At 42.5% G+C, this 26,504-nt stretch overlaps 1 protein-coding gene across 13 annotated transcripts in view; it reads left to right on the top strand.

Annotated features, from left to right (window-relative positions):
• The window catches only part of FOXP1 (forkhead box P1), a 627,798-nt gene that overhangs the window by 513,432 nt on the left and 87,862 nt on the right, over positions 1 to 26,504 (top strand). For all 13 annotated transcript variants that reach the window (XM_027523924.1, XM_027523929.1, XM_027523928.1 and 10 more), the window contains 3 exons: positions 18,864 to 19,001; positions 20,043 to 20,129; positions 25,473 to 25,626. In XM_027523924.1, the coding sequence (XP_027379725.1) occupies positions 18,864 to 19,001; positions 20,043 to 20,129; positions 25,473 to 25,626 (379 nt within the window). The remainder of the gene's footprint in view (positions 1 to 18,863; positions 19,002 to 20,042; positions 20,130 to 25,472; positions 25,627 to 26,504) is intronic.

Genomic DNA, 26,504 nt, shown 5'->3' with positions numbered 1-26,504 from the left:
CTCAAAAATTGGACATCACTGAATTTAATTAAGATCAATTAGACATTCCTCCTATTGTTCAAACACACAATACCTTATTTGTCTGAAAAGAACAAAGTTCTATATGACCTGAAAGCTTCCTGCTTCTCTATTGCTTTTCCTCATGAGAAATGAAATGCCATTTAAAACACTAAAAAATAAATAATGGGCCTGCTGGCTGGACTGTATGTGCTTCTGTATGCATTTTCTTAAGATGAGACTCACTAGATCTCAAAAGGAATCTAACATCTCTGTGATGCTATGCTTCCTTGCAAATTTCTTTTTTTCATCCAGCCCAAACTTTACCTGTGGCTTCAACCTGAGATGGAAATGCCAGCCCTCACCAGTAGTTACCTGGCATATAATGCTTTCCTGTCTCCTTTCTGATACAAAGCAAAGAGAAGCAGGTGAATGGCTTGTGAGGTTGGACCAGAAATTCAGAAAATAGTTTTGGAGGGAGCAGGCGTAATGCAAAGAGACAGCTTTGATGGTTAAAGAAGAGGGAAAAAGTCACAAGGACAGAAGACATAAACATGTGTGAAAGTCAGGTGGTTTTAGCCCATCCTGTGAGGCCCCAGCTTAATTCAGCAAGTCCTAAAGCTTGTTAGTGACTTACTCAGTGGACCACGAGTTGTTGGTGTTTCATAGGGTTTGTGACCTAGAGAGGATCAGAAGAAGAACTTTTGAGTTGTTTTGCAAAAAAACATCTTTTCCCTCCCTTTGTTCCCTGCTTTTCTGTTGACACGACAGTGTCCAAGATTCCAGAGCTCTCAGATCCTGTTTATATTTTTAAACTATATTCGTGGTAGTTTTATTTATGACATTAATTGTAAGCTAAAAAGCACCCAGAAATTAGTGCTCTGCTAGGGTAAAATGTGTACCAGACACATAATGAGTAGTTAGTTGCAGTCGTCGTCGTCATTATTACTAAAGAAAACATGGAGAGTATCTTAGCCATCTTCCTTTTTGTTTAGGTGAAATGTGAAGTCTCATAGAGGTGAGGTGATGTGCCCACGATTGCATGTGAGCTCATGCAAAGTCTTTAGTAGACCCCAGTGTCCTGTCTAATATTCCTGCATCATCTCAGGCTTAAATAGACCACTTGAGGCTTCTCTGGACTAGAAGAGATTTGCTTACCTCTTGAGGGGCCAATTGGGAGAGTCCCAGTTTGAAATTGTTTGGGGAACTCCCTGAACCTTCAAAGAGTGGGAAGTGGATGCAGAAGGGCTTGGACCTTAATGTCCTGCCTCAGCCTCTGCCCCTGCACCCTTACACATCTCCTCTCGTCCCAATCTCCCTCTTGCATTCCTGCCCCTGCCAAGAACTGGCCTCATCACTTTCCTCTAGGAGAGAAGACAAATCTTTGAATTTTTATACGGTTTCTATTAAAGGTAGAGTTGTGTGTGTGCGCCTGTGTGTGTGTAATCAGTGACTATTAAGGAAAGAAAAGCCATAGAGAGCTCTAGGGCCCCAGAAAAGATTTTCTGTGTAGCCGTTTCTATGCCACACAGTGTGGAAGGTAATTATCTTTGGAGGGGATTCCACAGCCCTGCGCAGGCTTCCCCGGTGTAAGATTTATCGTCGGCTGGATTGGGTGTTCTTTTTAAGAGCATTTACTCAGCATCTAAAACGCCGTCAAGAGCGCTACTTCCTGAATGCTTCCGAGGTTGCAACTGCTAAGCTGCATCTGCCCATCTTGGAGATATATTTTTGAAATGGGATGCAGGGATTTATAAGGCCTCGTGCTTCCCGTTGATACTGACAGGAGTTGCCTCCTTCAAGCCTTGCTCGCTGCCACAGAAATTCTCCCAATGCCCAGAGCCCTCCTCCCTGCCTGCCTGGCCCGCACACCAGGGCACCTGTCGTGGGGATCGGGCCTGGAAGCACGTCCCGTTGTTTGGCGGGGGGACTCGTGCCAGCTCATCAATCTCAGAGTTAACTGTTGTCTTACTTAAACAAAGGATAGACACAAAGGTTCTTACCCCCACCCCTTCCTTTTATATGAGTCTTATGAATGCCAGAGGAAAAGTTGAGCCGTGAGCCAGCTAAATATACTGTATCATGAAACCTTAGGGACCACTGAAATGGGAACAGTGGCCCTTTACTGCTAAGAAGGTGTTTTATTGAAAATGCACTGACATACCTCTCCCCGGAGAGGGAGCAAAAGAGAAGGCAAGATGCCTGGCAGTAATACAGGTTGTTCTCTTAGGCGAGCTAAAATATAGAGTTTGGCACTCCTGTGCTCCGAGCCAGCCGGCAATAGAGTAGACGGATGTGCGTTTTTACATTAGAAGTGCCGTATTTCACCCATGGCACCCCCTCCTCCCCATTTTATTTTTTAAGTATCTTAATTTATATATTCCAGTTAATAGTTCATTACATGGCCTTTCTCTCTCCAGCTTTTAAAAGTTGTCTTTAAAATACGTTGAGGTAGTCAAAAATATCCTGGTCCTGGCAAGCTTACCAGCAGAGGGCAGACGTAAAGAAGGTTTGGACAGGAGGGTGTGCCAGCCTAGGGTCGCAGGAGGGTGGCGTGACCTGGGAGGGAGACCTGTGAGCATTGTTCAGAGGGCAGGATGGAACATGCTCCCTCTGCCTCTCTGCAGGCCTGCTGCACACCTCTGGTCTCCGGAAAAACTGACTTTCCTGCCTAGAGGTGGCCAGTGCCTTAAAATGATACTCAGCAATTTCTACATAATGAAACGTATAAAAAAATATCCAAATGTCATCTCATCGCCCGAGAGCCATGTCTTCTTTTCCCCTTCAGTGACCCAGTTCTGCTTATGCCTAAAATCGAGAGTTTGCATGTGGGTGTCATCAGCCCTGTCACTCTTGGGAGGGGAAATAAAGATTCCTGCTTGATGGCGATAGTGATTCTTCCTTCCTGATGCCTGAAGGATGAAGCTCTTTGGGAAATGCCCTCCTGCCCTGAATCATGTCCCTTTTTGAAACTTTTGTGCACCTTGGTGTAATCAGTTCTAATCTTATGGTAGAAGCAGTTCGGTAATACATTGTTTTTTTGTTGTTGTTTAGTTGCTAAGTTGCGTCCAATTCTTCTGTGACCCCATGGACCGTAGCCCACGAAGCTCCTCTGTCCATGACATTTTCCAGGCAAGACTACGGAGTGGGTTGCCATTTCCTCCTCCAGGGGATCTTCCCGACCCAAGGATTGAACCGGTGTCTCCTGCTTTGGCAGGCGGATTCTTTACCACTGAGCCACCAGGGAAGCTGTCCAGATACATTGTACATTATATTAAAACAAAAGATTATATTATAGCTGGAGCACAAATGAAAGAGATTGATTTCTTGCTGTCAATCAGATGCAGAGTTTGCAATAGATGTTGGCCATTTTTCTTTTCCAGACATGATTTTGTTTACCAGTGACAATCTATGAATATCTTTACATTTCAAGTGAGGGATTTTTTTTTTTTTTTTTGGAGAGGGTGGTAAATGTTTTCTATACCTTTCGTGCTCATCGTATTCCTAAGTTACCTGAATGTTGACATGTCAGGGTGTGTATCCAGGAAATTAACTAGGAACAATTGCATAGTAAAATGTTGCATTAAATGGAGATGCTCATGGCAATTTAGAGGATGTCAGGGAGAGAAATTTAAACTCCTATGCAAGAGTGAGAACTCACCGTCAGAAGAAAACATAATTGCTTTCACTGTCCATATAGACATAACAATGACATAAACAATGTCAATATGGAGCTAACCACCTTTGCTCCCTGGAGATGGATGATGTATTAATTTATGTTTTTAAGTAAAAGCACCACTTAAATCAAGAAGGAATGGCAGGTCCTTGGAGACAAATGCCCAAATCTCAGGAATCAGGCATGGCTGTTGCAATTTAGTTTCTCTAATTGGCTGACAGTTGGCGGTCTTTGGAGACATGAGAAATACTAAACCCGGGCTTCTCTGGAGAGACTTCTCTTCCCTGGGCAGGTCAGGAAGCCCATCCTGGAGCGAGGGCATACAATTTTGTATTCCTGTTGTTTCTTCATTTTCTCCTATAGCAACAGAATCAGTCGGTTCAGTCTCTTTAAGTTCTGTCATCTCTGAATATGTTCTGGGTGCTCCATGAAAGTAACTGGAAAAGAAAAAGGAAATAAGTATTCAAACAAGGGTTGTCTGGAAGAAGATGGGGGATTAAGATGTTGGCCCCTCAGAATTCCCTAGCTGTCCAGTGGATAGGACTTCTCGCTTCTCCCACGGAAGGTACGAGTTTAATCCCTAGCTGGGGAACTAAGATCCCACATGCTGGGTGGTGTGGCCATAAAAAGGTTGATTTTTTTTTTCCAATCTATCAAATTATTCATCAATTTTTATTTTATTTGCTCTTGCAGAGTGACTATCTGGTCATAATTCCTATGAGAACCTTGTAGAGATAACTGACTTCATCTGAGGAGGTGTGTTGCTCTCAGTGTTGCTAGAAATACGTGAGCCAGTGTCCAGTTACATGCCCTTTTTCTGATTATTGCCAAGCAGTTTCTGGCAAAGCAGGGCCTCAGTTGGAGCTTAGGACCACGTGGGCCTGGCAGTGTGGCTGCTGTTGCCTCCGCCGCTGTGCCGTCCATCAGAACCTGGGAGTGACGTCCTGATGAGACGCTGCTTCTGACCCTTCCTTCAATACCTCTGCTCTCCATTCTCAGCTCTGAATGGGCAGTAAAACCTTTCCCTTCTTCTGTGTTCAAGGCTAAGGCTCACAGAACCAAACATAATACATGATTTGAGTCCCAGGTGTGTTATTTGGTGGTTAGAGTTTGGTGTGGGATCACAGTAATCTGTCCTTAAGTACACAGCCAGCTGCACAATGGACTCATTTAGCAACTGACAGGTTTCTTAATATGTGGTGTCTGAACAAGGGCTGTATCTGTTGTGGGTGTTAGGATGTGGGCATCAAAAATATTTTTAAGTACAGCATTTAGCATTTCCTTCACTCTTCCTTAAACATTAACTCTTCCCCCACCCCTCTCAGGTGTTCATTTTATAATATCACGGCCTCTCTTTTTCTGGGACTATTCAGTGTCTTGTTTCCCCTTGTGGTCCATGGAGCTAGGTATATTTGATTCTTTAAAAAATAAAAATAAAAAATCACTTTGCCTTTCTGAACTGCAGCTTCCTCCTTAAATGGAGATTGCAATTTCTGTTCCAAGTGAGAACTCAATGAGCCCCTGTGGCGGAGTAACCCATTCTAAAGCCCACCCCTCAATGCAGACTCTTCTAAAACTCCCCCAATTCAACGTGCAAATGCTACTGTTTTTATTTTTAATTATTTTCATTTTTTTGCCTTTCTGATCCAGCCTTTCCAGAATGTCCTGGCAATCATAAAATAAATGGTATTAACTATAACATTTCTATTGTTTTCCAGCCATGGAAAGCTCCGGTTCTCACAGAATCACAGGCATGGGGCAGCTAGACAGGACCAGATGGAAATGGATCTTGAGAGCCCAGAATTAATGAAGTGACCTGGGCGTATAAAACTTATCCAGGTTTATCTCTGATGGTACATTTCCTTGCCTAGAAGTAGTCTCTGAGTCACCCTGTCATGTTTGGAGAGAGGGTGGGAAGGGCTCCAGGTGGCCTCTGCATATGCTAAGCCACTTCCCTCTTCATACTGTCACCTCCCCCCTTTCCCCAAACATCAGTCCCCTAAACACCACCTCCCATGGGGCCTTCGAACCTCTCCTGCTCCACTCATCTCCCCTGCTCTATGGTCTCAGGGTGCTTAATGCCACCATCATGCAGTTTAGTACTTGTGTAACCACCACGTTGCATCACTCTCTAATTATTTTGTGCAAGGCTCGTCTCCACAGCTGGGTCACAAGCGTCTGTAATATTTGTTGTTTGTTTGTTGTTTGGATGTTCCTGGAGACAATCAGCTTTTAAACACTAACCTGCCAAGAAGGTAGTCCAACTTGTAAAAGCATCCTTGAGTTTTACGTATGTTTCTTAAAGAATTTGTCTTAAAAAAAAAAAAAAAAAAAGAATTGCCTCTCTAAAGGGGACCCTGATGTTGCTCACAGACATTAAATCTCTAACAAATTTTAATACCATTGAAAAAAAGCACATTTGGATTTTGAAATGAGTATTTCTCCTCTCTCACTGTGCCTTGGTTGGAGAGAACTTCCTATATTTTTATTTCCTGTCTTTGGGGCCCTGCCAGCCCCTACCGAAGGAGGAGGGCCTTGTCTCTTTAAGAGTCAGAACTCTACTGATTCATGGTACACTGGCAGATTTAAGGCCCCTCTCCCCAAAAAAGAAGCCCTTGGTTCTCTGTTGAATATTCATGAGAGGGTGGGGTCACATTTTTGTGACCTGAAAAATCCCATTAATAAATTTGTTATCTAACACAAAAACACTTTAGGGTGGAGCGCAGACTGTGCTGCGCCCATTTAACATCTGATCTTAAGTTGACAGTCAACTGGCGCTTTTGTCTCTTTTATTGCCAGATTAATGGAATTGCTTGCTCCCCAGCTGACCTGATTGAAATTCAGATATTTGCTTGATTGGAAATATTATCAATATGCTTTCTGGTGTACAGTAACACCTCAAATGGAAAAATACTTTCAAGTAAAACTGAAATTACTGGGTTAGGATTTGTGCCCCCCCCCCTTTTTTTTTTGAGGGAAAACAATCATTGATGTCACAACCACTTTTTTGCCTCGAATATTTTGAGAAAAAGAACAAAAACGTTAGAGTCTTGTTTGTTTTGTAAGCATAGGCCAAAAGTTTTCCTCTAAATTGAACAAAGGTAAATTAGAGAGGTGATTTCTAGAGCTGCCGAAAGTGACTAAATTAACCTGGCACTGAAACCGGGCCAGTTGAGCCAACAAAGTTTAGCATATTGGTGACTTTTTTTTTTCTCTCACACTGTATTCAGCTTTAAAGAGCAATGACTACTTCTAACAGAGGTCATCTTCAAGTGCTCCTTGAGAGTAGCCAGTGTTGTTGCTGTTGTTGTATAAATAAGAAAGGAATTTAGAGAATTATTTCTTAGCGAACGAGTGGCAGATGCTTGCTTCAGCAGCTGTCGTTCTAGAGGGGAAGTAGCTTGGTTCAGCGACAAGGCACGTTGGTTGTTATTTATTCCAACCCCCGAGTCGGGTTAGTTTTCCTCTGCGCGCACAAGCACACTTTGGCGAAGCCGACTCTAGGAAAGAAAAGGGCGGGGGGTGGGGAGCGGTGCATAAAAAGAGGCCAAGGCCGGGTTAACCCCAGGGCGCGAAGCGAAAGTTCTCCCGCAAAGGCCGTTTTCGAGGAAGTTCTCCGGCGCTGCCTTTGAGCCCCGCATCCCCTTCCGATTCTCAACAGTTGCTCCAAGCAGTCGGGGTGTGCGCCCGGGCGCGCCAGTTCCCCTGCTTTGCCGCTCGGGTTGCTCTGAAAGGCCGGGACAACTCTTTGTCAGTTTCCAAGAGGAAACAAACACGCCACCCCACCAAAAAGCCCCGACCCGGCAGCCCCGGCCGGAGGGAGAGACGCGCGCCGCGCCCGGCTTCCCAGACGTCAGCCAGAGGCGGGTCAAAGGGTTAACAGCAATTAAGCGGAGTTGCTCCCGAAACAAAAGCCGGGTTTCAGCAGAGAGTGATTTCACCTGCCGCGAGGAGGGGGCCGGGGGCGCGGGCGCGGGGCACGGGCCGCGGAGCCCATTGTGTGGGGCGCGGCGCGGCGCGGGGTGTTTAGAGGCGGGTTGTGATTGGTGGAGCAGGGCGGGGCGGGTGGGCGCGGCGCGGCGCGTCTTGTCAGCCCGCGAGCCGGAGCGCCCCTGCGCGCGTGCAGTCCGCCCGCACGCCGAGGCCGCCGGACCCCACGCCCGGCCCGCGCGGGCGCCCCGAGCCGGCTCCGCGCGCCTGGCGGCTACATGGAGAGTGTCAGGTTGGTCCCTATGATTGATATTCGCCGTTCTGCTCTCCTTCCCGGGCTCCGCGGTGCCAGCTTCCTGGGGCCTCATTGGGGAAGGCAGGAGCGCCCGAGGGTTTCTAAGTTGAGTCTTTTGGAAGAAAAATAATAATAACCATCGCTGTTTACCAACTTGGGTGGGAGTTGCGCTCTGGAAGTGGAGGCGGAGGAGGGAGTGGAAGGGTGGGAAGAAGCAGCTCCAGGCCTGTGGGTCCTGAAAGAGAGAGATCACTCACCCCCCCCCCCCTTCTCTCTTGCTCTCCCTTTTTTTTAATGTTCATGGGTGGGGTGTAGTTGAGAGTTGGAGGAAGTCCTGCTTGTGTTTTGCTCTCGCGCTCTCGCTCGCTCTTTTTTTTCGTTTGCGACTCGTTTTCTGCCGGTCTGGCCTTCAGGCAGCCACTTTGGTAAAGCCCTCGCCATCACTCCTTTCTGGGGACGTTTCTGGGGTGTGATTTATGTCACTTTCAGAGCGTGTGAAATATACAGGGAGCCTTCCCTCTCAATGTAACCCATGTAGATGTTTCTTTGGTTCTGATAGTTTGTTTCTATATCTGTCTAGGCTATTTTCAGCTTAGCCGTTCAAATTCAAGGAGTTCACACACAGTCAAGGAGCGTGGGGCGGGGGGGGGGGGGGGGGGGGGCGGTGGCGGGGAAGGGAGACGAATAAAGCCCCAGGCCAGAATGGGCAAGCCGATGGAGGGGCACCCCGGCAGGTTTGGGAGTTTCAGCCTCTGCTGCATTACTTTGCTGGTTAAGTAGTGAGTGGGGTTTGGGTTAGGACGCGCAGCCGACTGAGGAATTGCCACGGGGTGCTCCCATCTGAACGGTCTCTGAATGTAGCAAACTCAACTGTCAGAACTGCCTGAAGGACGGTCAGCGGAAAGGAGACTTTCTTGTGCCCCCGCCCCCACCCCCAAGTGTCGTGATGGGAAGGAGGGGACCTTTAGGAAGTGGGTGGTAAAGTTTTAGAGCAAAGTACATATAGACTCTTCCTCTTTGGGATTAACTCCTTCAAGGCCTGCTGATTCAGAGTAAAATATCTATTAATTTTATATTCTTGTCCACACAGATCAAATGCTCTAATCAAGCCAATTTAAAAATGCAAATCACCTAATTTCCATAGATTCCAGCATTCTGAAAGTGACACATTTGGGGGAAAAATTAAGCCTGATAACAGGAAATGTGAATCATACTATCAATGACTAATCTGCTTAAGAAAAAATAAGTTACATTTATTTTATTAAGAAGTCAGTGTTAAAAAGAGCTTTTTTTTTTTTACTTTAAATCGAGTGAAGTTTTTATTTTAGTAGCGACCTTTTATTGCTTTTTGTTGTTCATTTGTTTGTAATAGATTTTCCAAAAGGAATGTGCAGTCAAAGGTGGTTTATGTGGTGAAGTGTTCAAGCTAGCATGTCATTGTCAGAAACCTCAAACATGATCACATTAGGATTCTAGTTTAGGATCTGTGCTGTTACTGTCGTTTAAAAGAATACAAGGCTTTCTCGAATGTTAAGACTCCTCCTGAAATGAACCGAATGAAGGCAGAAGCGCATTCTCCTAATTGATGCCCTTCACTTACATTGAAAAAAGGTCTGCTTCCATTTTACTTGATTCTTTGTAGCTGCCTGACACATTTCAGTGAAAAGTGTGTAAAAATGAAACCAAAATACAGACTGCCTACCCAGAGACACTGGCTGACTTATTCTAGGATGTGATAGAGCCAAACTGAAAACGGATTGGGCTGACACTTGATAATCAAAGTTGATTTATTGTTCATTAGTACTGCATTAGCCCTTTCAGGCAAGACAGTTATTTGTGTAGTGGCCTGTCAAGAGCAAGACTACCAGCACCTGTCATTTCTAAGGCATGAGATAAGCAACCAGATATTAAGATGATGCAAATAAAAATATGTTGGACTAGGTAAAGGGCCACGTGATCATAATTTTTTTTTAAGAAAAAAATTGGTCAATGCCAATCTGTAAGAAGTCTGTTAAATGTGTGTGTGTGTGTATTACCCTTAAGGAGTACTTACAGAATGAAAGTAATGGCCTTTATGCTCTCTCATTTGCCCCGAGAACTTTCTTTTCTAACCATATATGCAGTTCATTTGATAAAAAGTTGGTCAGTTAAGGAAATGAGGAGCCTAACATGCCAATTCTTTAATCTGAGTAATTCATGGAAGGTAGATTTCCCATTTGTGTTGTGTTTTTAAATAAATATATTTCATTAAATGAAACTGTCCTAAGCATGGACTGATTTTATGAAGATGTGATGACATCATAGCTAAGCTATGATAATGTCGGATAATAATGTCAAGTGCATTTTCTGTAACATGTTTCACTCTCGATTTTTTTTTTTTCCTTCCTTCTCTGGAAGCGAATGATCTCATGACATACACAATAGAAAACAACCTAAGTGTCAAAAGAAAATAAAATTAGTGAACTTTTGTCTGCAGCCATAGAAACACAGATTAACTCATATTTTTCCGGAGAACAGAATGGAAACATTCTGCATCAAGCTATAGAGTGTATTGTCTTCTCTGAATTTTCATTTGACAGGGATTTTAGAGGCTGTGATCTTAATTAAATCTCAACTAGCTGAAGTAATGCATCTAAAGGCATGCAGTGTTGCGTAACCTTGCTCAGTTGGTAAACCATAAATCATCAGAAAGCTTATGATAGGAATGGTTGGCTTGAATTTTTTTGTTGTTTGCAGTCAGATGTACCTTAAAAACAAAACCCTGACCATCACTACCGTGTCTTTGCACGTTGTCAGGAGCTGTCACTTGAAAGATAAACTCTTTCATGACACTGACCAGTTCTGCAACTTTTCAGCCAACCTCCACACAATTGCAAGGTACAGTGAAATTAAAATCCAGATTAATTAAAAGCAATGAAATTCCAGCTTTATTTTGGCTAACGTGGCAGAAGTGTGTTGCAGCTACAGTGCTTCTAAGACAGTCAGGAAATGGTAGTGTGACCAGCGTCTAAGCCAGAACTAAAATGTTAATAAAATTTGAATTGGCAAAAAAGAAGATTGAAGAAATTTATTCTGTGATTTAGTTGCAGATGAACACCACTAAAGAGAAATGGATAGCTATCCTCTTAGGAATTGGACAAATAGAGTAGTCAGAATCCACTTCAGGTAGTTCTGTGACTGAGTGTGGTTTACAAGCAGGAGTATTAGGCAGCAACAGTTGACCAGAAAAGGTTCGAGTAAATAAATGCATAGTGCCTGTGTATGTGTCTGTTATGTGTTAAAATGCATATGAATTTGATGACAAGGAATTAGAGTAATTTAATAGCTATTAGATAGTCTCGATCTTACAGATTCTCCTAGTGATTGTAAATACTTGGTTATTTACTTTTAGTGCCTTTTAAACAGATTTCTTTTTCTTTTTCTTTTTTTTTTTACTGCTGTGTATGCTGTGGTAGAAGCAGCCATCTACACGTAAAAATTGAGAAAGCTATCGAGTGATACATTGATCCTATACATCTTTGTACAAAATATATCAGACTTGGAGTTATGCTGCTGATACTCTGTAGCTCTCTGGGGGCAGAGAAGGAATGGACTTTGTGTATACCTACATGCCTAGATTTGGGGATAAATTTGAATTTGTTGCTCTTTGGTGAAAGATTTCTGTTCTTGGCAGCAGCATGATGTTTCTGGACATTGGTTTGAGTCATTTCTAAGTGTGCAGTACTTTTTCCCCCTCCTCATAAATGGCTTTCTATATTCACCTTTATTTACTCTTTTTAAAAAGAGAAAACTCAGTTACCTCTTAGCTGAACAGTCCTCTGCAGGTTGTGGGAACTTGAATTATCTGGAAAGACCTGAACTGGGCCTCGACTTGAGGATTGTAGGAGTAATCTCTGAGTCTTTCTTCCAACCTGGCAGCTTTTGAAGAGAAATTAATTTAGAATGAGAGAAATAAATATTGAATACATGCACTGTGCCTCCTTTTCCAATCTGGTTGAAAGCAGCTAATCAATGAAGTTGCAGGCTAAATGTTAGGGTGCACTTTTGGGGGGATACCTTGGTATCATGTTTTAATTTTTAAGCTTTATCTGGCCTTTAAATCTGAAACATCATTGTTCAAATAACTGAGAACAAGGTAAATCAACAACATCAAAAAGGTCGGCTTCTGTGATTTCTCAAGGGCTTGTTATTTTGTACTTCCCAATTCTATTTGATGTCTTGACAAAACAAGATGACACAGGGGAGAATACATTAAATTTTGATTTTTTTCATCTAACCTGTTACAGTTGTGGCAGCTTAATTTCTTTTACTTTGTCCTGAAGATGGTTTTTGGTACAATTACTCTAATTGTCACACCACTTCATGAGGGTGGGTCTGGCTTTCCCATTTGCCTTGATTTTTACTAGGCGTTTTTGAACATGTTTTGTCCTTTATCACATAAGGAGCTTTGGGTTGGGCTCTGTCTTCATTAGAAATAAATCAGTGAATGGTGAGATTGTCAGAGAAGCAACTGATGTTTTCTCATTAGAATCTAATTTGCACCCTTTAGTTTAATTGTTATGGATAACGTGTTGGAAATTGGCATGGGAAACTACATAATTTGAGAAACAGAAGTTGTAATTCTGAAGGAAAAAAAAAAAGTGATTGCACCCTCAGTCAGGTCTTAAAAACTTTGTAATGATCTAATTTTGGCCTACCTGTATGTTCAAATTCAACTAAAATCCCCCCCTCCATCTCAGTAAATAATAAAAAATAAAAATGTAGTTAAGCACCTCTATTATATTTTCAGTGCTGGTTAAAATGTGAAGACCTGTCCATTTAATTCTTAGTTGTAGAAAATGTGTGATGTGCAAAAGATCAACATTTAATTTTTTTTCATCTAACAGTATCTGTTGATCTACAACCATGTCTCCAAGTTGTCTTTCCTTATTCTAATCCTCTGTGTGTGTCAAATAAGATGGATACAGTTGCCCTCCCTTGCACTATTTTTGAATAATGCTTCAATATAATGGAGCTTATTTAGCCAAGGCCTCTTCCTTTTTTCTTCACGACTGTGGCTAGAATGTTTTCTGAGGTGCCTTCTTGGAATAGTTCTCTCTCCTCCTCTTTGCAGTCCTAAAAGACCATTTTCGTTGTTGTTAAGATAAACTATCATAGCAGGTTTGATCCATGTGCACTAAATTGTTTTCTATCCCTCTTCCAAGAGAAAGAGACTGAACAAGGGAAGAGGAGCTTTTTTCTGGATTTAAATAATAATATTAATAATAATAATAATAATAGTTGACAGGTTGAAAAGATCAAGGCTTATTGGATGATTATTTTCATGTATAGCTTCCATTGTTTCCTGTATTTAACGGTCGCTAATGGGGGAAGCGATTTAATTCATGTAAACTTTACATTTTTATGCGAATGAAGCTGATATTTATTAGAGCTAAAACAGTTACACTGGCACTCAGAGAGTAACCTTATGTGCGTGGGGAAATGGGAGAGAGCAGTGGAGGTCCCATGAATGCCTGTGCTGTAAACAAATATGAATCTATACCACTTTTTAAAATTTAGAGACAAAAGAAGAGCTCAGAGAACGTTGCTTATTAGGCTTAGAGATTGCTTATTAGGCTTGATAACCTGAAATAACACCTGATTGGCAGTCAAGTCTTGGCCATACAGTTCTTCTTGAAAGAAGGATAGCCCTTTTTGATAGAATGTAATAAACAAAATGATAAAAAATGAAATGCTAATTGCATTTTAAAGAGGTCTTTTTTCCCCTAAAATTTTAATAGGTGGTTGTATTGTTACTGAGAGAACAGTTATGCTAATGACTGACTACTTAGATGATTTTGCATTAATATAATAACCATTACCTGCCTTAATGCTTTGTACAGTATTGTGGCAAAATAGCGAAGCCTAAAAGAGTTATACAAAAAGCAGAATTCTATAATGAAACAGAATTATACTTTACACATGAATAGCATGCTTTTTAAAAAATTTTTTGAAGACTGAAATATTATGTCAGAAACATATTTTCTTTCCAGTATGATATAGCTGCCTCACATGCTATCTGTGGCTTTTGGGGGATTTTGTGTGTGTGTTTTCCTCCTTCTTTCTAAATACCATGGGGAATAGATAGAAGCTTTCTAACTTTTTTGTTTGGTGATATATCAGTTGTATCCACTGGGTTATTAATTATGAACACTGGTCTCTCTTGGAGGGGGGCTTGCTATTTCTTTCCTTTCACACAGGCTAGCTTCTGTATAAACATATCAAATTTGACATAGGTTTTTTTGTTTTCACATGGGGAGCCATTTTCTTTGGTTCTGCTTTGATGTTGTGGAACATTCTAATGCAATTCATTTGCTCTTACTTGATGAACCAAGTAACACTGCCTAACCTGGTCAGTTATCATCCAGGTAGAGCCTTAGATCTAGAAAGGACTTCAGTTCCTTGGGACATCCATGAAGTGAATAACCAGAGATGAACAACAGTTTCTAAATTATTAATCCAGAGAAATGGAAATACAACAATACTTTAAATGTGTTTATCTTTACATTTGCATTATTTGTACCCATAGCAGTTATGAGAATATGCTCATGTCCAAGATCTCTGTGTATTTATACCTGGCAGCATTTACTTAGAGTTAACATTGAGTATAAACTAAAGAGAAAGAAAAAAAAAAAGGATGACATGTTATTTTCAGTATTTATATTGTGTCATCTCCCCTCCCACCCAGTTCCTCCTATTGTCTCTGGGATTAGAAATAAAGTATTGTTTCTGTGGGTGTTCTTATTTATTTGTTTGCTTTTTACACTATCCCCTTCCCCCTCATCTACCTTTCCCCATTGAGGATGCAGGGGAAAAATAAGCCAGATTATTTCAGTGGTCTTCTAGCGTTCAGCTGCTTTATAAAGCCGTTTGGAAGTAAAAGAAAACTGCATCAGGGAGAATTTACACAGCAGTGGATGGGCTTTGACCATCCACTTGTTGTGCCGAGAACGAGGGTGGGAAGGCAGCGCAGGCGCGCACCACAGCGCCCCGATGGCCGGCACAGCCGTCGGGCTGCCATGCTCGCAGGTTTGTGCGCACCTGGGGTGGGCCACACCCGCTTGCCATCAGTCAGCAGTGTATCAAGCAATTTTTTTTTTTAATTCCTGACTTCCTCTTGAAACTCAACTAAAGAGTGTTAACTGTGTGTGTGTGTGTGTGTGTGTGTGTGTTTTAAATTCAGTTTTGTATGCTAGCATTCTTTAAATGTCTGCCAGAAGTTTAATTTGAATTTCTGATCCCTGAAGGCAGCTAGACGGAATCATTCTCGTTCTTCATAAATTGCCTTCTATGATTCATTGTTAACTCATAAAACATACTCATTTCTATATACTCAAAGAGTTAAGGTAGTTACAGTATCGGGGATACTTTTTTTTTTTTTTTTGCATTACATTTAAACTGTCATTTGAGAAAGAAATCAAGAATGAGCTTGAACTCCTAGTTAAGGCATGAGCCCTGTAGCACACAAACCTCAGAAATTAATGTTTTTATCTCAAGGAGGGTAAGGTAGATGCATGGAATTGGTGGGGGGGAGTTTAGTTTTGACTGAATACTCTGAAAGAGGAGCTCATAAATACTAGAGCGCTGTAGTTAAAAACTCACATGACTGTTTTAAATACTATTGATTTAAACCAGTGGCTAGATTTTATGAATCAAAGTGTAATTTCAAATCCTTGGCCATATTTCTCAATGCTGAAGCACTCTCTCTTGTGTGCCTTTAGCTGCTTTCCAGACATTCAACACAGGATTAAATGATAGTAGTTACAGTGATCAATAGGTTAAGACCAGTACAATCACTCTTGCCGCTAATGACCTCAGTAGTAATGGGCAATAAAGTGTGGGCTGTAATAGCCTCTCGCTGGTACTGCATGCCCTTTGATTCCCAGTATTAGTAGGGACTAGCTACGTGAAAAAGTTGGACATCGAGAGCTAAAGCAGTGAATATGTAGGCTATAATTCTTAACTATTTAAAGCCTCACACTGTGTTCAGATTTCTTCTTCTTTTCCTTTTCCACCCCACAATGGTTTCTGGTTCGTTTGGCTATGTTTGTGAAAGCTTTCCATAACTGATTTTCATGACATGTTGGAGGAGAAACTTTGGGGAAAATCTCAGTTTCATTACGTTTATAAATGAAGCTCGAGCCCACTCTGGAAGCTCAGCGTTAACTGGTGTGAAAATGTGGTTTCAGATGTAAAAGCAGAGCTGAGGCCGTCAGGATCTGATAGCCCACTTCTGCTCATTCAGAGACCTGTCACCAGGCTGGAGGATTACTCAGGCTTCTCGCCCCTTTCCCTCCTTTGGCTGTCTGCTGCTTTAAGCGTTTGATTGTTCGTCACCACCTCCATGGAGATGTCCACGGGGGAAAAAGAAGGGGAGACTCAAGATCATTTTACTGTTCTGTAACATGACTATGGATATTGAATAAAAACTCTGGGGAAAGGAGATTTAAACTGTTGACTGTATATGGGGATTTAAAAATTATCTGTGGGCATAAGTCCTTTTTTAAACTTTTAGATCTGTTTTGTTGAAGCATAATTTACATATGATAAAGTGTATTTGTTTTAAGTAGACAGTTGGAAGGATTTTGGCAATTGTATCCACCTCTGTGACCACCAAACCAACCAGGATAGCTGACTCTTCTCTCACGCCCAAAAGTTCTCTGGTGCCCATTTCTAACATAGGGTTTCCACAGTCACTTTAAAAATTGTGAGCACGAGACTGTCTATGGTGGTTTCTGTTAGAATACTGTTAATTTCTCGTGCATCACCAGCTTAGATCTTACACCACCCTGTTCCTGTCTATTTTCCTGTTCATCACCATCAGAAATTTGGCTCAAGAATATTTATTTTGTATATCATCCAAGAAATGCAGGGCGAAAAAAAGAAACCTTAAACATGGTTCTTTTGTTTGCTTAATCAAACCTCCCTGTGTGATGATGCAACTCTCAAGGAAAAGTAAACTCCCATCGTGATATGTTGGCTTTTGCTGCTCAAAAGATAGTGATTGGCACCCAATACAGATTGAAGCATTCAGAAAGTTTCTCCTGTATGAAGATGGAGTCAACTAATTGGAACTAATTTCTAGATGGTTAGATGTTTGGATAGTGTCTTCTTGGTGTTTGTCCTAGATTAAATGCAAGTTCACTGTTCTCATCATTGGTGATATTTCGTGCAGCGGAGTATCTTTTTAAAAGGATAATTTATCCATTCATATACATCTGTCCCTGTTTGCATATAAAAATATTCAGACATGCCCATCTGTTTTAAATTACAGTGTATCTACATCTACACTTAAAAGGCCACTGCAGTAGGAAGAATTTGATGATGACCTTCCAGACTTGGGCTAATGAAAATTTTCAAATGTTCCAGCTAGTGTTTTCCAAACGATGAGAGACTTGCATGTAAACATCCCCCAACACAAAACATGCCCACAACAACAGTGGAGGCTGTTCACTGTATATGCATCTGACCTTCAGGAACCATTTTTAGTTCATCAAAATTAGTGATGCTGAGAAATCGGGACATCAGTGCATAATGACTGTGAAATTAGGAATGAGAGCTCGCTATGCAAATGACAGGACAAATCATGTGAAAAAGTCAAGATAAACTGCATATTAAGACATTATGTTATATAAAATTAATACTGCATTTCTCCCTTTTGCTTACTGCTCCCCTGAAAGATTTTTTTAATTCTTTTATCTTCTGATCAGCTATTGTCTGCCGGATTTTTTTTTTTTTTAAGTGGCACACAGGCAAAGTGCAAAACATGTTATTATTACCTTTTATTGTAATACATGAGATGACAGCAGATCCTTTTTAACAAAGTATATCCTTTACTGCTTCTAGCTTCTTGCTGTCACATGTTTGATTAGAAACCAAAGAAAAGTAAGATGCTTAAATATTACTGTTCAAAGACATACAGGTTTTGTCTTTTCTTTCATTTTTTTTTCCCCTTTCCTTATCTTTTTATTGGGGGGGGATAATTTTTCATGAAATAGTCTTCTTGTATTACGGGGCCTGACAAAATGGTTCTCATGTAGTCTGCAAATTAAACACAAGTGCAGTGATTATTTTGAATAGCTAAATTACATTCTAGAAAGCTTGCAGAATTCATAGCATTGTCATTAGGTATCCGCTTGAATACAATTTGTGTAACCTTGGCCAAGACAGCCTGTCATTTTAATGTCAGTGTTTTATCTGAACAAGACATCATCCTTTCAGATACAGTGTGCAGGTTTCTTGCAGAGATGCCCGTGCAGAAACGTGTTAACAGTTGCAAATATGAAATGCTATCAAGTTCATCACTGTAGCTGTTTGCCACTGAAATGTCATGGAAAGCGGCTTTTATACTATGAAAGAATTGAGACATCTGTGTGCTGGGTGAACAGGGAAGGGTACAAGGCATCATAGAAAGGGTCTGTGTTGCAGTTCGCAAGGTGCACCCAAGGTTCAGTTGTCCACAGGACTCGGTGTTCATGCACTGTTCTCAAAATAACTGTCCGCAGAGGACTAATTGTATTGGCTCCAGCTGGGAAAATATTGGTTCCCGTTAAACTTCTTCCCTATAATTCAAGTTGGTGTTAACTTCCTGTATCTCACTATGACCAAAAACTCATTAAGCAACTGACGTCACACCAACCTTAGCTCCGGGTAGCTTATGTTAAGCTTTTACTCCTTGTTTGCTTACCAACTCTCAGGAACACTTGTCAGTGGCTGCAAGGTTTTGTTTTATGTTTCTTTATTTGAAATCCACTACTTGATTGATTAGAGTTCGTGGCTGCATCCCCTTTGGACAGAGGAATCGCATATGGGAAATGGGTCAGTCCTCTAAGCAGGCTGAAGACAGTCTGTCACTGAACGTGGAAGGCTGAGTGCTGTGGGTGTGCGATTTCCTGGCTTCCTATTTATCCTTCGTTAACGTTCTAGGTTCCCGTGTCAGTGGCTATGATGACACCTCAAGTTATCACTCCCCAGCAGATGCAGCAGATTCTCCAGCAGCAAGTGCTGAGCCCTCAGCAGCTCCAGGTTCTCCTCCAGCAGCAGCAGGCCCTCATGCTTCAACAGGTAATGGTCCCTCCTCCTTCCCCAGCATCCCATGCCTCCAGGGCCCCACCCCTCCATTCATACTTGCCCTCACCTGAGCAGCTCTTTTGCCCATCGAAGCAGTAAGCAGAGTGAGGCACGTGGGGTGGGATGTACATTGGTCCCTGGGTGATCAACTGCTTTTGCATCCCTGAAAGAGAGGGACCCTGCCAAAGCCGTGAGGGTTTGGGCCGGGAGAGTACCCGATGGACTGAGATTAGGGCTGTAATTGGACTTGGTAGAAGTAAGATCTTTTCGGCTTAGGGGGCTTTGCGCTCTTTTATTTGGTAAGCCCAGAGGCTTCTAAATGGTGTGAATCAAAGCAAAACGAGAGCACGTCAGGAGCAGGTTTAAATGTGACAGCTCTCAAAGTCCCCATTTCAACTCAGAAGCGAACAGAACTTTTCAACATCAGGAAACATCTTGGAGTTTGTTAACGGTCAGGTGCATAGTTGGTTTTACCCCTTTTGTGTCTGCTGATGCTGAAGTAAACTTCTGGCTGCCATGGTGCCATGGGGACCTCATAGTTTGCTTTGATGGACCCCTGAACCAGATAGAGGGGATTCGGGACCATAGCGATGGGAGCTGCTGAGGCAAGGTGGTGGGGACTGGATGCAGAGGAAACTGGCCACACGGTGATGTCCACACGGAACAGCCCCCAGCACCGCCCGAGCCTGACACTGAGTGAGCATGCACAATCTGCAGTAGAGATTCACCAGACTCCCTCAGCAAGGGCGCTTTAGCTTTGTTGTACAATCAAAGGTCATTCCTTGCCTTCTTTTAATTAGTTTGTGTAGAAAAATGGTATGTTTTTCATCAGTTCATTTTGGAGATTACTTTTCAAACAATAATGCCAAGAAGAGTCAGCATGCACTGAAATTTATTGTCGAGTTTCAAACTAAAGGTCAGGCCATTACAGATAAAAGGATGCTATTTTTCAAATCACAGTTTGTGTATGGCACCGAAAGGGACAGTGGCTTGGCAGTGCCCTCTGTTACTTACCGTCCTCTTTTTCCTTTGTAGCAGCAGCTTCAAGAGTTTTATAAAAAACAACAGGAACAGTTGCAGCTTCAACTTTTACAACAACATGCTGGAAAACAGCCTAAAGAGGTACCGACAATACATATTTTACTTTCAAACCACAGATCCCAGAGGACTATCTCATGGCTATTAAACTGTCATTCATCTTTTAAATGATTGCACAACTGAGCTGACTCTATCGGTTCTCAGCTTTCAGACTGAGAGTTATTGTCCTGTTTTCTTTCAGATTTTTCTGGGTTCTGTTCACTGGCTGCCACGTATTTTTGAACACTGCTACAGGTGTACCTCGTATGGGCGCTGGGAAGAGGAGGCTGGGCCGAACCTTTAGGGTGACTTTTGCAAACGCACCGCTGAGCTGAGATTTAGCTGGGGGAGGTGAAGTGCTCCCAGTGAAATTTTACCTGGGCGTGCACTTGATATTTTTTCTCCCAGCTCCAAGAGCTTGGGTGTTGGTGATGGCTTTTGCCTTCAGAAAAAGAATCCCTTATGCCAAAAGTTAGAGCAGGGTTCAGAACACCCCATCTTTGTTGAACAACTTCTTCCGAGTTGCATGGTTCATAATTGCTAATGGCAGGCTTGGATTATTTGTGTCGTCCTGAGAAGAACTTGTGTATTGCGATATCTTCTGTGTATGCAGGCCTTTGTAAGTGGGCATGGTGATCACGTGTGCCTACTGCCCAGTTAGGTAACAGGATTCTCTCAACAGAAGGGAAGACCTTCCCAGGCAGGGTTTCTGTCCTACCTTCTATGCGACTCAGTGTGGCCGAGGCTTGGTCAGATGAGGGAGTATCTCTGGGCATGTGTGTGTTATCGTGACATCTCTCTTCCCGTTTCAAAGTTATCCAATGTCACTTATCTCTGCATGTTTTCACGGTGGACTGAAATTCTTTGCATTTGAGTATTCTCCTCGGAATGACAATGTAGATCTTGGTAAACAGCTCGCAGTCCCTCTGAACAGCTTCTTTGCTGGCCTGCAGCAGGCAGCCCCTGCCTTCAGCTTAGAAGGAGTCCTGCCAGGTGACTCTGTCCCTGGCCGTCTCAGGAGCACGGGTGCCTGGAAACGCCTGTTTTCGCACGTTGGGAATGACCCAGCCATTCTCACTGTGCCGGTTCCTCGCTCTGCACAAACTGGGTACATTTTCCTTGCTCTGCCAAGGGTTCACCCTGGAGTCCTGGTTAGCAGCCTGGATGGAAACCCCTGCAGAGTAGGGGCAGTTTGGGGCTGAAGGGGAGGAGGTGTTTTAATGAAACTGCTGACACAACCTTAAGTACGGTGCCGCGCTACCGGGTGCTGCTATAATAAAAAAGGGAACAGATTAAAAAGTGTCTAAAATGTAAATCTAAAGGACTAACAGTAATTAAAATGGAAATGGCACAGGGAGGGAAGGCATGTAATTGTGAGATATCACTGTGCAGAAGGCTCTCAGCTTTGTTTTGCTGGCTGTTTTTCTAATTCAGTAGGGCTTACTCATCAGTGGCAGTTCAATGCGCGTTAATGACTCTGGGATTGCAGGCATCACTCTGGACAAAGAAATGATTATTGTGCGGTCAAAAGAAGTTCAAAGACAAGAAGGGAATTTCAGTTTTTTCCTTAGAGATCCACATTCAAGAGCATATAAATTAAGCCAAATGTTAAAAACCACAGTCTGAAAGCTGACTTCAAAGTCACAACTCTCTAATTAATGAACTGCGAGCTTCAGTTTGGACAAGTTGTGGTTTGATGCGCCCATAAATCAACATGACAGGCCTGTTTCACAGTCTCAGACAGTGCTTGTCATGGAGTCACATCAGATGTAAACACAGCAGAAAAAAGAAGGGATATGAAGGAGGTGCAATTGATCAACAGAATTGGTAAAAACCCACTTTTGAAGCACATTATGCATGATCACAGGAAATGGTTACAGCCTCAAGAGGTTTCCCCTTCTGCTGTTGCTTTTTTGAATCAGATTTCTAACAGCCTTCAAAAGGGAGAATAAGAATTATGGAGTTTCTCCCCTGTGGCTCGCAGGCAATAACCCCCTGTTGTTATTTTGTGCTTCTTTCTTTTCAAAGGCATCAAAATTTAGTTTTTTAAAGATCTTTAACTCTATATTTGAAGACAAACAAAAAAGGGCCGCACTGTCATTCTTATCAGTTACCAGGGATTGTGTTTTTCCTTTCTGTTGCCACTTCTTATTAACCTCTTACTTGGTCTGTTAGACATAGTTTGGAATGCACGTCTGCATGCTGGGAGAACATGAAAGTTCAGATGAGCTCAGAGGGCAGATAAAGAAATGCAAAGGCGAAAGTTACACAGCAGAAGGAAGGATAAAAGTTAACTCGCCCAAATTGCTGCCTTCAGAAAGGGAAGGGGCATCTCGGGTGCACGGACACGCTGGTGGTGTTGGAATTTGGGAGGGGGGTGGGGGAGAAAAGGGGGCCACTCTGTCTGAACCAGGGGACGGTGGTTACGTGACAGAGGTAGTGTTCAGCGTCTCCAGGACACTGGGTATGTTGCGGTCACACTTCACCATCCATTTTGATGGTAAAGGTGGTGTTGCCTTCACATCCTGAGGGGTGAGCGGGCCCAGACCTACAGCATGTCCCCTTGGATTCTACTGGTGTGTTCACAGCACCACTGAATGTCACCAGGTCCTGTCGTAACAATGACCAGGCTATCTTTATGTGCCTCAGGTAAGGGGGGAGCCTCCTGAAAGTACTATGCTGGTGGTGGTCCTTTTGTGCTACCATGAAGTAGAGTCACATGGTAGTAATTTCATGATGTGGACTGCTGGTTAGGATTTTAACAAGGTTTGAACTTGGATGTTGACAGATGGAACAAGTGTATTAATTTACTGAATCCCCAGTCATTAGTGGCTCATAATTTTGAATCGTCAGCCACCCTCTCCCCGCCTTTTCCCTCTTTTGATCACCTCTGCAGTAAGATACTTGATTCTGGGCCAGAACAACATACTTTAGCCTCTTTTTTTCCTAAAGTTGCCTCAAGTTGTTGAGTTCAGACCTGAGACCTTCTTGGGAAGATGGGCACTCTGTAGCCCCTTACAGCTAGTTCTTAAGTGACGGCTCATTACTATTTGACAGGACGGGTGTGGAAAAGCGAAGGCAGAGTTAATTTTAAGTCAGGCCACAAAAAAAGATCCCATCCTGTGCGGGCGAGGTAGGCTAAGTTGATTGTTTTAAAAGGGCCGTTTGTCCTGGGTAGTTATGACAGTTTATGTTAGGCGGTAGGGAGGAGCCGAAGAAAGGAAAACAGACCTTTGACTGCAGAGCTAGGGAGGGGATCCGAAATGCAAGGTTTATCAGGGCATTTTAGCATTTTAACACCGACTACTGACCTGTCCAGGGGACTGCGCGGAGACCTTTTTTGTATGCATTCAATTGTGAGAAGTAAACAAACGGCTCGTATCCTGTGTTTGGTAACTGGGTGGGGAGCACAGTTTGGCAACCAGTGTTGCTTTTAAATTCTTTCTTTGGACAATGGGCCTTGTATACTTTTATATCCTGGCTTTTCAAACACGGACAGCTCTCAGGAGCTTTTCCTAGGGATGGCCACAGAGACAACAGAGCAGCCATCAGTCATTTTATATAAATACAGAATTTCTAAACATTTCATTTACAGTTGGACAGGAAACACCCTCCGCAGACCCCGGCACCCCCGCCCCATGACTTTCTACTTCAGCAGGAGCTGAATCCCTCATCTTTTATTGCACCCATGTTGTTTTTTCTTCTCTTCCTCCCCTCCCCCACCTTTTGTAAACGCGTCAAGAATTAATATCTGTTGAAGAAGTGAAAAAATCATTTTGACATGAATATAACTATCATTGGGTTTTACATTAATGTGATAACTTGGGAAGGGGTGAAAACAATTGGATCATTTTATGCATGCTGTTCTTCAAATGAAAACACTGGCTTTTCATTTAAATTTATTTAAATTTTTGTTGTTAGTGGTATAGAATTTGTTTTTTGGAGTGAAACTCAATTAACTTTCTCAGTGGCATGGTAGTAAGTCTGAAATTGGTTGCTAATATGAGAATGATGGTTTTTACTGTAAAATAAACTACATGGAGACCAAAAGGAAACCACTATTTTTCTCCTCCTTTGAACTTTGCATCAGAAGGTCTTGGTATATATGCCATTTTATGGATGTATCAGATCAAGGTCATGTGTTAGGTTAAGTGAATGCAGTTGTTTGTGAAGTGTAGTTAGGAGAGGCTCTGAAAGGGTTATGTAGTCCTCTTGGTTGGGAATGTCTCTCTCATGTTTTGAATAATACTCAGAATCAGGAAAACAAATCTTGTGGCTTTTCTTAAAGAACCTTTTTCCTTTCTTTTTCCTTTCTGGTTCCAGAACTCCCTTCCCCAAGAAGGGTTAATTTTTCTTTCTTAATTGTTAGCCATAATGTGGCTAAGACCTCCACCTCGATTTGATTCCTCACAGATTAAGGATATTAGATAATTTCCTTCTATTTATTGTAATACTGCACTGTATTATCTTTCTATCACTCAGATAATTACTGAGGAAATCTACATTAATTTTTTTGGCTGGAGCAAGGCCTGCTAAACACAGGAATGATGTATTGATGTTTTACACAACAAAAGTTTTCCTCCTGTCATTGTCCAATCAACAGAAAGATATTTATCATATCGCAGAGCCCCTTCTTTTCAAGAACAAAGCAGGTAGGGAAGCACGACCAGCCAGCAGACCTTGGGGTTTCTGAAACTCAAGCCAAGCGAAGGCATCTGCAGCTTAAAGTGTCCTTCATATTAAGCACTCACAGCCGAGTGCGATGTTGTTTGCTAAATTATGAATGTGTGTAATTAAAATCTAGTGGCTGTTTCTATGAAAGATTTACAATGTTATTTCATCGTTTGTCATGGCTAATTAACAATATTAGATGAAGTTTTTCTTCTTCAAAGGTCTGATTTTTTCTCATTTATTTATGTCAGAAGTGATAAACAGAGTAGTTAAAAGCTTCTCCCTGTGCAGGCGGGACAGAGGCAGCTTGCTCCTTCACACCTCAGGGTTCAGGGTTCAAATCCCTCTAGACCTCGAGTGGTGAAACCTGACTTCTCGTGTGCCTCATTACAGGTTTCAGAGTCTAGAAGTCCACGTTCTGCCTGCAAAAACTCAGGCCTTTCCAACCACAGGAGAAACTGCCTTGACTGGCAAATTGTCTTTCTGTGGGAGCCGGCAGGAGAAAGGGCCTCCACCCCCCGCCTCCTCGTTTCTCTTCAGAGGTGCTCTGCTCTGTCCCCTTGAAGGCGGCCTTGAGCCGGAGCCTTCCACGAAGCTCTGGTGACCAGTCTCAGTCCTGGCTGATGACAGGGTATTTGAAGACCACCATCTATTTCACCTTCCCTGGGCAGTGGCCATCTCATTCTTTTTTTTTTTTCCCTGCCTGATTTCTTTCAGCAACAGCAGGTGGCTACCCAGCAGTTGGCTTTCCAGCAGCAACTTTTACAGATGCAGCAGTTACAGCAGCAACACCTCCTGTCTTTGCAGCGCCAGGGCCTTCTAACCATCCAGCCAGGGCAGCCCGCCCTTCCCCTCCAACCTCTCACTCAAGGTAAGCGTTGATGATGCAGAAGGCATTGGTCTCTCAAGACCTGGGGCAGTGATGGGGGTGGAGGGGAGTGGGGTCTCCTTCCAGCTCATCATGAAGGAGATTGTTTAAAACACGCAGTTGTGCACTTAGAGGCAAAACCAGCTCAGGTAACAGTGATGGACCCTTCCAGAAGCCAGAGGGCTTGTGAGTGCCAAGATGACAACATAGGGCGGTCTGCAGACTTCACCAATGTCACAGGATCAAAATGTTGCAGGAGAGGAGGCAGTACTGCTCTGTCTTAATGGAGCATTTTAATCAGATCTTCTTACATTTTTGGTTTGGAATCACAAATACATTTTCTTGAAGGCTTTCGTTAGTCATTTTAAGATACATTGGATACATTGTACATCCTGTAACTTGCTCTGTTTTAAATCGTAGTAATGCCTTTGAAATGTCTCTTTTTAACATCTAGGGAGGAATTCAGGTAAACAATTGTGATTCATCTCTTGCTGTTACAGAAACCAAGGGGGTTTTCTGTTGGAATCTCTCTCTCTTGCATTCACTTGATTGTTGGTTTTTGAGCAAGTTGATTCTACTACACCTATTAGAACAGGTAACTTGTCCATCTCCAGCTCATTTTTGAGAATTGGAGCTCTTCGAAAAGGAGTGAGATTTCATGGATTTAGAAATTTCTTTGGAAAAGCCATTGACATGTTCTTTCAATGGATGTTGCCCGTCAGACAGAAATGAGTACTTTTGCTGTTCCTAGGACATCCCTCTGGGTTGCAGCAACTCTAACTTTCACGTGGGTAATGTGATACACAAATGAATCATTCAGAACCAGCCAGAAGGAAAGGAAGGAGGGAAGGAAAGAAGAAAGTCATGCTGTGTTTTGAAAT

This window comes from Bos indicus x Bos taurus, chromosome 22 (assembly GCF_003369695.1).
Source record: "Bos indicus x Bos taurus breed Angus x Brahman F1 hybrid chromosome 22, Bos_hybrid_MaternalHap_v2.0, whole genome shotgun sequence".
In the NCBI taxonomy this organism is placed as follows: Eukaryota; Metazoa; Chordata; class Mammalia; order Artiodactyla; family Bovidae; genus Bos; species Bos indicus x Bos taurus.
Note: the sequence above shows the minus strand (reverse complement) of the source record. Positions and strands in the feature narration are given on the sequence as shown.